Source organism: Canis lupus, chromosome 27, assembly GCF_048164855.1.
Source record: "Canis lupus baileyi chromosome 27, mCanLup2.hap1, whole genome shotgun sequence".
Taxonomy (NCBI): domain Eukaryota; kingdom Metazoa; phylum Chordata; class Mammalia; order Carnivora; family Canidae; genus Canis; species Canis lupus.
The window spans coordinates 21,059,332-21,071,359 of record NC_132864.1 but is presented as its reverse complement, the minus strand read 5'-3'; the positions used below and the strand labels follow the sequence as shown (position 1 = coordinate 21,071,359).

At 39.0% G+C, this 12,028-nt stretch overlaps 1 protein-coding gene and 1 long non-coding RNA gene across 6 annotated transcripts in view; one reads left to right on the top strand and one right to left on the bottom strand.

Annotated features, from left to right (window-relative positions):
- The window catches only part of TAOK3 (TAO kinase 3), a 178,987-nt gene that overhangs the window by 161,224 nt on the left and 5,735 nt on the right, over window positions 1-12,028 (top strand). For all 5 annotated transcript variants that reach the window (XM_072802720.1, XM_072802721.1, XM_072802722.1 and 2 more), the window contains 2 exons: window positions 7,213-7,452; window positions 9,116-9,328. In XM_072802720.1, coding sequence (XP_072658821.1) covers window positions 7,213-7,452; window positions 9,116-9,328 — 453 coding nt within the window. The remainder of the gene's footprint in view (window positions 1-7,212; window positions 7,453-9,115; window positions 9,329-12,028) is intronic.
- Window positions 3,192-5,443, bottom strand: LOC140619395 (uncharacterized). Its single transcript, XR_012019285.1, has 2 exons — window positions 5,349-5,443; window positions 3,192-4,421 (listed from the first exon to the last, which is right to left on the bottom strand). It is a non-coding gene; the product is annotated as an uncharacterized lncRNA (long non-coding RNA).

Sequence of the window (12,028 nt, the reverse complement as noted above, 5' to 3'; positions counted from 1 at the left end):
AAATTGAGCTTTCCACAAAGTGGAATGTCAGAACAAGGGTAATTAGAACCAGAAGGCAGAGAACCTTTTTTGTTAAGACACGTTATTTCAATTTTAGCCTGAAGGCAGTTGCATGACCATTTGAGATTTTTAAGCAGGAGGTCAAAGAGAGTTTTCTTTGAAAGAAGTAGTGAATCAGTGTGAGAGTAGGCTACAGCAGCAAGAAGCAAAGTACAATGAGATCAGCTAGGACATTCTTTCTCTAGCTTGACCTGGAAGAGACAATGGGGAGAGATTAGATCTGAAGCAGAACTGACAGTAATTCCAACCAAATGGCATCAGAATTTCAGAAGAGAGAGGAGTCAAAAATGACTTCAAAGTTTCTAATTTGGGAAACTGGATGAATAAGACATTATTCACTGAGATGAGGAGCACAGAATGTGATTCAGTTGTAGATACAAAGTTCCATAGGAAAACATCTTGACCTGGAGTAATCAGAGAAACCCTCATAAATGAACTAAGTAAGACATTGGTAAAAATATGAAAGTTTGCAAAAACAAACAAACAAACAAACAAAAAACGTGTTAGCCCACATAAGAGAAACAAGCACTGAAGGCATATATAATGGGAATGTGCATTGGTACAGTGTAATAAGCTCTTTGGAGAGCAGTATTCAACTGGGAAGGAGAAGGAATGGAATAAACTAAAATTTGTCAAACATGTGTGATGAGTCAGGCTCAGGTCCTTTATCTGTATTGTCTCATCTCACTGAAAGAGGGAGAAACTGCTGACCATTTATTTTTGAGCCAGGCAATGAGTGATATGGCTAAAATTTTACTTCTTTTTTTTTTTTTTTTTTAAAGATTTCATTCATTTATTTGACAGAGAGAGCACAAGTAGGCAGAGCGGCAGGCAGCAGGAGAGGGAGGAGCAGTCTCCTCACTGAGCAGAGAGCCCAATGCAGAGCTCAATCCCAGGACCCTGGGATCATGACCCAAGCTGAAGGCAGACATTTAACTTACTGAGCCACCAAGACACCCTTAAAATCTTACTTTAAAGAGAACAGCCCGGTTTGGGTGGGTGATGGACAGATTGATTCAAGCATACATTCTCAGTAGAGGTGATACTGTCCCTAAGGGAGTGAAAATGGGTTCTTGCAGGGGAAGGGTCGTAGATACTACAAGACTCAGGCCCTCTCAAGTGCCACAGTACATAAACAGATAATACAGTGTATCGGTGGTATTCACATTTCATAGATGGAATTGATCAGGGGAGGAGAAAGTCTAGAAAGGCTCTTTATGATTAAAAAAAGAAAAAGAATGATAATGGGGGGAAAAAGGTTGAGAAACATTGAGTTAGGGGTTAGAAATAAGAAGCAAAGTACTCAGGTGGTAAGAAATAGGGTATAGACAAAGATGGTCATGGCAGCTAAAAAAGAGAGGCAAATTGGAAGCATATCTTGAATATAAAACAAACAGGACTTGGCATACCATAGAATATGAAAGAAAAGACAAAGGTAGAATCAAAGTTATTTCTGTTGTTCAGGACTTGGTTACATGTAAATTTGGGCAGAAACCAAGAAGCTTAGAGAGAGGTATTGATAAGAAACTGATTGATTCTGTATTAGACATGCTGTCATTTGTTAGAAGGCAAAAAAATCCTAATGAAAAAAGTCCAAAAGCCATTTGAAAATAAGATATTTGGGATTCTTTTCATCTGGCTATTATTATTGTTCTGATAGCACATATATGGAAGAAGTCTAAGGCCAAAGAAACAATTAGTGCCAATAAAAACTGCAGAAGACAGTTATTCCCCAAAAGTGATAGAAACTATATTTGTGACTTCATTAGTGTCAGGTTCTAACCAACTGACAAAGTTCTAGCCCTCTTACAAGAGTAGTTTTCTTACAAGAGTATTTTTCTTAAGAGTCTAAGTTTTTATTTATGAGAACATAAAAAAAAAAGAAAAACATAATTGAGTAGTGAAAGTTGATAATCCCATTCCACTCAGTCTCTGACCTGACTACCATTAACTTGGTATCTAGATTTCCAAATTTCCTTTTCTTTATATATATGTATACATACATTCAGCTTATATATAACTTTAACTTTGCAAAAGTAAGATTACATTAGTATCAGTGGGTTTTTTTTGGCTTGCAAGCCATAGGAACAAACACTGGCTGCCCAAGACTGGAAAGGAATTTATTGAAAGGATATGAGTTAGATGACAGAGCTGAAGAACCAAGCCAGAGAAGATGATGACCTAAGCTGGAAAAGTAAATTCCATGACCTAGAGAGTAAGAGCTAATGGACATTCCTCAGAACATTGCCATATGGATGTATTTCCTCCTACCATGTTTAATCTTTGTATCATTTCTGCTTAAGATTCACATTTCTCGGGGAGTGAGACCTTGATTGGGCAATGCACTTAGTCCCTTACTCAATACTCTGATTACAGATAGGGTGGAGGAGTTTCTCAAGCAAAAACAGGAGCCTGTTAATAAAAGAAGGGGAAATGGATACTGAACCTACAAAAATGTCCACCGTACTGTTTTGTAACTCTTCTCTTTTTCTCATTCACTGTCCAGGACATACAGCTCTTTCTGTTTTTTTTTTTAACCATTAATAATGAATTTTAAGGGTATGGCTATAAAAATATTTATTTAATGAAGTACTTCTCAGTGGATATTTTGTTGAAGTTTTACAGTATTACTAACAGTGCCACAGAGAGCATCTTTTTATGCAGATCTTTTTACACATATGCAAATATTTTGTAGGATATATTCTCAGAAGTGGAATTTTGGGGTCACAATGTATATGTGTAAATTTTCGATAGACATAGCCAGATTGCCCTTGAGGGGTTTATACTCCCACCAACAAAGACCACCTGTTTTTCTGTGTCTGCGAAAACTGAGTATGAGCGATCCTTTTGGTTAATGAAAACATTGAAAAGGCTCACCACAGACTGTACACAGTCTTCCCCTATCATCACTGTACACAGATGCTGGCTATTTTCTTACCACTTATGAAACCAAGAACTGAAACTAAGAAAGCATTGAATGTGATAGGCTAACAACATCTCCATTTAAAAGTTTAAGTTCTAGTTCTTAACTCAACCTCACTAGGCATGAGGACACAATTTTTTACTTGAGTGAGAGCAACTGCTTTTAAAGTAGTAGCACTTGGGTCATGGTTGGGAAAGGTTTGTCATGGGACACACCCTGATCCACATCTTACACAGGAGGTAAATTCATAAAATACAGTCATTTGTTCAAGGGCCATAGCATAAGAAAAGTACATGTGTTTCGACACTAAGCTCCCTCTCAGCTTTGGGGAAGGTGCACACAGCATGTGATGTGAGCTGAGGGAAGGGGAGCCCACATGTCTCTCATTTTCTGCTGCCTCCAGGGCATATAGATGTGGAGAGCAATGGTGGGCAAAATCACCTATACCATTACATTTGCTTTTGTTTTTGCTCAGCTCATTTTATGTAATTGGTATAAGCTGAAGGTGACTGCACATTGTGCCATTTGTACAGACAAAGCAACCACTGCATCATGTCTAGCCAGAGCAGAGGGATTCTTCAGAATGTTGTGTCACAGGCTAAAAAAAAAAAAAAAAAAAGCATAAAACAGGAAAATATAAACCATTTGTTGGGACATCTTTTAATGGAAACTGTTGAAAACTCCCAAAACTGAGTTTTAGACTCAGTTCTGCTTTATAGAAGTTGTATGATCTTATGTTAGTCTCTCAATTCCCAAATGTCTTACCATCCTATGGAAAAGGGGTAAGCCCTTGCAGTCTTACCACCTCATAGGGGTGCAAGTGGGACTGAGTGATATATAAGAAATCACTTTTAAAAATTTAAAGTAGGGCAGCCTGCGTGGCTCAGCAGTTTAGCACTGACTTCAGCCCAGGGTGTGATCCTGGAGACCTGGGATCAAGTCCCCACGTCGGGCTCCCTGCATGGAGCCTGCTTCTCCCTCTGCCTGTGTCTCTGTGTCTCTCATAAATAAATAAAATATTTTAAAAATAATAATAATAAAAATAAATAAAAATTTAAAGCACATTACACATCTTTATGTAGGCACAGCAATAGACTCATAGGGAGTCAATAATAATAATAATAATAATGTAGACAGTTTATCAACTTACACCCCAGCAACTTAGATGTGTGAATTAAAGGTAAAGGGAGCAACTTAACAATTGTAACAGAAAAGCAATTTCATTATCCTGCTTATCTCCCTTTTTAAATCATTTATTAAAAACTAGATTTAAGGTATTATATGCCAGATTCTCACTTCTGAATACAGAAAAATAATAATAATATGTTGATATGTTCTGAAGCCTTTCTGAAGATTGTTCCTGGCCTTTCACCTCATCTTCACAAGAATGATTGTCCATGGTATAGGTACTGTTATCCTCACTTTACACCTGAGGAAACTAAAATGCATGTTAAAAGACTTGTCCAACATCATACATGATTGACTCATACCCTGAATATTTTTCTATTGATTCTCAAACTTTAGTAAGTATCAGAATTAGCTGGGTGGCATGTTATTACAACCAATCACATGTAGCCCAGGTGATTCTGATGCAGGTATTTTGTGGGTGGCATCCTGAAGCATCCTATGAAACATAAAGCAAAGTATTTGATTTCTTCTGAAAATGTTTGCTTTGTGTCTTTTTTTCCCCCAGAAGTTTTAGGGCTCTTGGCAGCCCAGACTCAATATTGAGAGACCTGGTACTCAAAAGTTAAAAAAGATATAGTAATCTAGGAACAGGATCTTTACCTATTTAAAGGCTTTCCTTGGCTTTTTTCTTGGTCATTGGTCTAGAATAGCTTTAGTTCTGAGAAGACTTCACCATCCTTTGGTGCCACCTAGGGGCCAGTTAGTGACTTTTAAAAGAATACATTCAATGGCCTAGGCAGAGTAAAAGTAAAATAAGGGAAAGCAAAATGCAAGAAGGGGCGAGGTGAGGTGCTCTAGGTTATCTTTTGTCCTTAAGACAAGTGTAAATTGCATTTATACTTTGTTTCTCCACTAGAAAATAAGCTCCATGAGGGGATGTACTTGTTCATGGCTGTATCTCTACTGTCTACAACAGTGCCTAACACATGTGAAGTGTGCAACAAATATTTGTTGAATAAATGAATGAATGACTAGTGACTTTGCTCCAGGTACAGATGCTGTGCCGCTTAAAGGACTTCTATAAATAAATAAATAAATAAATAAATAAATAAATAAATAAATAAATAAATAACGGGCTTCTCTTCGAGTGGTTAAAAGAGCCAAGTGTGCAAGATATTCTCAACAACCAATATGCAGATGTTATTGATATTAACGTATCTGAAAATAAATGACTTACACTTTGTCCCACAGTGGATGTCATCAGAGAAGAGAGTCACTCTTGTTCTCACTGAAAGTCCAGCTCACAAACTTTCTTTTCCTTTGACCTTTTTTCTAAAAAGAAGAAGAAGAAGAAGAAGAAGAAGAAGAAGAAGAAGAAGAAGAAGAAGAAGATTTTATTAATTTATTAGAGAGAAAGAGAACACAAGCAGGGAGGGGCAGAGAGAGAAACGGACTCCCTGCTGAGCAAGGAGCCCAATGTGGGGCTCGATTCCAGGACCCTGGGATCATGACCTGAGCCCAAGGCAGATGCTTCACTAACTGAGCCAGCCAGCCACCCCTTTTCTTGACTGTTTTAACTAGTAGTAATACCACCCTTTCAGAAATCTTATGGCAGAAGTTTTTACCTTTTTTTATAGCATTTATCATTTTTAACCTTGTTCTCTTTTTTAAAATTTACACATATAACTTATTTCTTTGTGTTAATTAAGGTTCTTTTGTTTACATGTTACTAAAATTTATTTGAGCGAGTTTAAGCCAAAACCAGGGAATTTATTACAGAACTAGAGGAATATTTCACAAAATCCAGTAGCAGTAATACAGCTGGGCCTACGAGAGAGCTATGAATACAGCATCATCCCCAGTTATGAACATGGGCACCAGCATATTCCCTGCACGTCTGTCTTTCCCTCCTTCATTCTTCATGTTCTAAGCCCAGATTTCTCTAATCCTCAGCCCACCTAGTAGCAGTGGATGGCTACCACATATGTAGTTTTTATATGCCCCTCAGTTCCAGCCACAAACAGAGACTTACTGTCTCTGAATCCCAATTCCATATTCCCAGGAGAGAGAATAGATTCAGTCAGCTGTGAGCTAAGCATATAGTACTTCAATAAATGTGTAGTACAGTTCCCTATTAGAGTGTTAGCCAGTTGAGAACAGAATCCTGGCTGAGTAAACATCTTTATATACCCAGAGCACATGGTTCAGATCTTGGATGTGGTGCCATAAAGGAAATATTCTTGAACTGGCGAATGAAAAAATTTTGCCTAACTACCTCTTTTTTTTTTCTAGTTTTCTTTCTTTCCCCCTTAAAGACAGACCAGACAAGACAGAGAAAGAAAAGACAGACATGAATAAAACTAGAAAGAACAGAATGATTCGACCTAGAAATGATCAAACTAACTAATGGAAAAAATGGAAGGAGAGAGCTCTCATCTGCTTTTTTCCCAGCCTGCCCTTACTCTGAGATTTTAAAAAGCAGATAATTGGTCTACTTCTAACACATGCAAAAACAGGGTTTTTCCCAGAAAACTAAGAACATTGCAGACATTGCCAATTTAAGTCATTGATTTTCAACTCTGACCACATGTTAGATTCACCTGAAGAACTCTAAAAAATAGTGATGTCAGAGTCATCCCCTCTTTCAAACATAAAGGTTAAAACAAACCTTTAAGTCTGAAAAGGTTCCTCACATGATTTTTAATGGGCAACCCATATTGAGAGCCACTGTCTTGACTAAAGAAACATTTATTCACACCTGTGCGGAAGGCATCACCTATGTAGAGTTCATAGCAGCTCTGAGGTAAGAAGGGGTCAAATAGAATTAATCCCATTCTATGGATAGTGTGGTTGTGATGCCTGCAAAATCGCGTTTTACAGATAGTGTAGTTGCCCATCTTATAAATGATGGACCCACAAACAGAACCTAAACCTCCAGGGATTGTTAATCTAATCTCATTAAGTCATGCTGCCAAGCACTAATGGGTTTAATTAAGAGACAGTTAGTAGTACCATTCCTTGCCATCTCTCACTTTGTTGTGAATTCCTTCCAGATCACCTCCAGTCATCTCTCTCCATTTATCTTTTGTTCCTGAATGCAGGAACTAAATAAAAAGAGAACCCAGAAGGAGATGGAGCATGCCATGCTAATCCGGCACGACGAGTCCACCCGAGAGCTAGAGTACAGGCAGCTGCACACATTACAGAAGCTACGCATGGATCTGATCCGTCTACAGCACCAGACTGAACTGGAAAACCAGCTGGAGTACAATAAGAGGCGAGAAAGGGAACTGCACAGAAAGCATGTCATGGAACTTCGGCAACAGCCAAAAAACTTAAAGGTAAGAGGAAATTCAAGTGTCCCCTTATGTGTGCTCCAGGATACAGTTAGACTGGATCAGTAGTTCCTGCATCTGGATGACTGTCAGATTTCCCTGGGCAACTCTTCAAAAATTACAAATTTCTGGGCCCTGCATCTATTGAATCAGAATCTCTGGAAGTGAAGCACAAGAGTGTATATAACAAACTCTTGAACAGATGCGACTCTGGAAACCATTGTACTGGATGATCTCCATTTTTCTTTGTATCCATCATACAGTTTCTCTGATGCCTTCATGACCTGCCCTCTTTAAAATAGTAATTTATGGACAAACAGCAGCCCATAGTTCTAATCTCAGGAAATAAGAAAGTTACCTAACAGGTATAAGGCAGATAAATTTTATCTGTCATGCCATTTATTAGTAGTAACTACTTTGAGTGCTGCTATATTGAGAAAGACTAAATAAAGCCACATCCAAGCTGAGTAGGAAAGAGTATGATTTATTAGTGACATCTGTGATGGACATGGGACTCAGGAGTGAATCTACATGTACCAGACATTTAGTATCCCTGCATTAGAGATTTGGAATTCCTTTGGCCTTTACTGCCTCAGATAATTTTAGCTGACTGCTAATTCACAAGCTCTATGGACTAAGCCATTGCTGTATTTCAAGGAGGTCGTTGTTGTTATTTTTTTTTATTTTATTTATTCATGAGAGACAGAGACATAGGCAGAGGGAGAAGCAGGCTCCATGCAGGGAGCCCGATGTGGGACTCGATCCCGGGTCTCCAGGATCATGCCCTGGGCTGGAGGCAGCACTAAACCACTGCGCCACCCAGGCTACCCGGTCGTTGTTGTTATTAACACAGATAGGAGGTCCACCTCAAATGCACTGGCCGTGTTCCTGTCTAGCCAAATCCTAACCCGTCTAATTAGTGTTCTGTGTCATCACAACTTCAAGCACTCATGAAATGCACATGCAACTCTGAGGCAACCTGATGGGTGCCTTCTGGACTTAAATAAAACAGCCAAAATGCATATTTGATGTTGCTACATGAAAGTATAACCTCTTCATGGGGAAGAAATCTAAAATCACATTTTCCCTTTCCATTTATGCTGAAATCCAGTGGAAATAGGTCATGATGTGAGGTATTATCCAGATGTTCTTATTTATTTATTTATTTTAGATGTTCTCCTTTATTGATTTGCCAAGGAAACGCAGAGCTGTGAGAGCCAGTTTATACATTGCCATCCCCTTTCTCACTTAGAAATGGGTAGGGGAGGACATGACAAAAAAAAAAAAAAATGGGGGGAAAAAACAACAAACAATAGACGACACTGAAGATTTTGACTAGGAAGCCATTAAAATAATGAACAACCCTTAACAAACTAAGCTTCATATCATTCTACAATCTGTTAGGAGTTGTGATCCCCTTGTAATAATTCATTTCTTAAAATTCATTCATAAGTTCAAAATTACTTTTACTCATTTAACAGAAGGCCAAAAGTATTGGTAAATAACTCTTGTCTGTGTCATATGTATTATTTTTTCATTATTACTGACTAGTAATATAGGCCACTGCACCAAAAGACAATTGGTCCCGGCACTGTGTTGTACTATTAAAATGGAAGGGATTCTGTTTTTAGTAATGTGTCTTTATTTTCCTTTTGTCACTTCTACACAGGCCATGGAAATGCAAATTAAAAAACAGTTTCAGGACACTTGCAAAGTACAGACCAAACAGTATAAAGCACTCAAGAATCACCAGTTGGAAGTTACTCCAAAGAATGAGCACAAAACAATCTTAAAGACACTGAAAGATGAGCAGACAAGAAAACTTGCCATTTTGGCAGAGCAGTATGAACAGAGTATAAATGAAATGATGGCCTCTCAAGCGGTAAGTGGTTAGGTTCAGTGCCACAGCTTCAAGAGCTTTGGGAATCAAGAAAATTCAAGATCCAGCCTTTTGTTCCCAAGATGATTCTTGCACAAATTTAGGATACTGGTGTTTTTTCTGCCCAAAGAACTAAGGAAGTGACGACGCTGAATAAAGCCAAGCCAATGTGGATACTTGCTGGAGTATGTCTTATGAGATGGAACTCAAGGAGTAACATGCTCAATCAGACCCGTGGCACATAGGGACTTTGAGGGCAATATATAATAGATACCTCATATAATATGTTTTCATTCATCAAAACTGGCGCAACTAACATCAGGCACAAATGAATAAGACACACAGACACATTCATTCAATAAACTTTTACTAAGCATCTGTGTTCAGCACTCTGCTGGGCTTAGAGAGAGAGTGATAAGCTAGAGAGACAACAATTGGTCCCTGTCTTCACACTTTTTGTTAGTCAAGCAAGGAGGTCATATAATTAAGCAATTTTTAAAAAAGCATAATAAATGCTTTGAAGTGGGAAGTGCAGGAAGCTATGGAGGATAACTAAGAATAACTATCTGGTCTAGGAAAAGCTTCCCAGCAAGAGCCAAGAAGCTTGAAGGAATGTATTAAAGTAAGCAGGCCCTATGGGAAGGGTCCTACATGGCCAAAGGTCCAAACACTGCAAAGTGTGTATTTGGGGCCTGAAAGAACTTTGGTGTGAGTCCAGAATTTAAGGAGGATTTATGGGAACCCAAAATGGAAAGGTTGTAAAGGTCTTGATAACCCAGGGATGGGAGCTTTCCTGTGATTCAGTGCAGCTTTCACCAGGAGATGAGTCTTAAAGAGTAATAGTTTGTCAAACAGACAGAAGAGGAAAAAGTTATTCCCAGCAGAGTACCCAGTGAGTGCAAAGATATGAGGCCTGAAAGAGGATAGTGTATTTGAGGAACAATGAGTAGTTGATATGGCAGGAGTATAGAGGGAAGCATGTGGATGGTTGGGGATCAGATCCTCAAAAAGTCAGGAGTTTGGACATCATTCTATAAGCAATGGGTAGCCTGCTGAAGCCTATTTTAAGAAAGAGAGTGATGAGATCAGATTTGTCATCTAGAAAAATACTGGCAGTAATGTGGCAACTGTAGGTAAAGAGACCTGTTAGGAGACTATTTTATAACCTAGGGGAAAAAGTAATGAAACCCTGAACTGAGAACATGCTCCTGGAGATGGTGAGGCGGGAGAATGATTTGAGAAATATTTAGGAGTTAGGATAGATGGAGCTCAGTGACCAATTTGGGAAGTAGGTTTGATGACAGTAGAATGGGTTATCATTTTACCAATAACAAAAAAAAAGAAGAAGAAGAAGTTTGGATGCCTGGAAGAAATTGACTAAGTTGTGACATGTTACCTGAGCTATGTGGGTATCCAGGTAGAGAGGTACAGAAATGGAAATCTATATCTCAAAAGAGTGTTGGAACACAAGACGAATAGCTAGGCATCCATGTTAGAGGAGGGAAGTTGTAGCTGTTGGGAATACTTGAGGCCTTCTAGGGACAGGAGATTTTATCAGGAAGAGGACAAGGGGCAGAGCTGTAGACATCACCATTTGAGAGTGGAGGAGGAGCAGATCAAAGAAGATGAATAATCAGTGCAGGAGGGGAACTGGAGAGAGCACATCACAAATGCCAAAACAAAAGCTTCTAGCTGATCATTTCAGATGTGGCAGAGAGACCAATTGGATCTAGCAGTGGATTTGTCCAATGACTGTCACAGTCAATCAGTGGAGTAGTAGGAGCAAAATATATTGTGGTGCATACTACTATACGTTATAAAGTGAGGTAGAAACTGTACGCAAGATTACTTTTCCCAGCTGCTCATCAGTGAAGGGAAGGAGAAAGAACTAGCTAGAGGAGGAGACAGTTGAAGGAGGAATTCTGTTTTTTTGGAAGGGCTTAAAGGTGTTCTTTAAACGTGAGGTTGAGGGTATGAATCCATATACCATTCATTCATCCATTCATCCAGTAAGTATTTCTTGAGCACTCTATTGTGCCCCAGGCACCCTGGGATACTGTGAGGAATGATAGTCATGTATCATGTCTTCATGGAATTTATGGAAAGGTGAGGAAATGCATTGAAAAAATCTACTCCATGTAATGGCAGAGCCAAGTGCAAGCTTGCCAACTGATTGTAACCAGGAGAGGAGGCTGGTCTGGAGAGTCAGGAAAGGCCTAACACAATAAGTATTGAAGCTGAGGTGTAGAGAGCACATTCTAGGCAAAGGAACTGCATTGGTAAAGATGGGAAATAATGGCACTTTGACAAATTCAGAGTCCATTATATTTGGAATATAGAGAACAAGACAGAGACCAAATGAGAATAAGACTAGGGTAAATGGGCCAGATCATGGAGGGGCTTGTAAGCTTTCTTAAGGATTTTGCTCTGGATCCTAAAAGCAATGGGAGGCCATTGAAAAGCATTAAGGAAGGGGACCGACATCAGATTTGCATTTCTGAATGATCACTCTGGTGACAGGCAGAGAATGGCCTGGGAGATGGTCAGATGGATCTCAGGAGATCATATATAAAGTTGCTGCTTTTACCTGAGCACAAGCAAGTGGCTAGACCAGAAGGGGGGAGATCAGATGAAGGAGAAAGTGATGAAATTTGAGAGATAGACAGGAGATAGAAGTGAAAACGTTTAGTTCCAGAGTAAAGT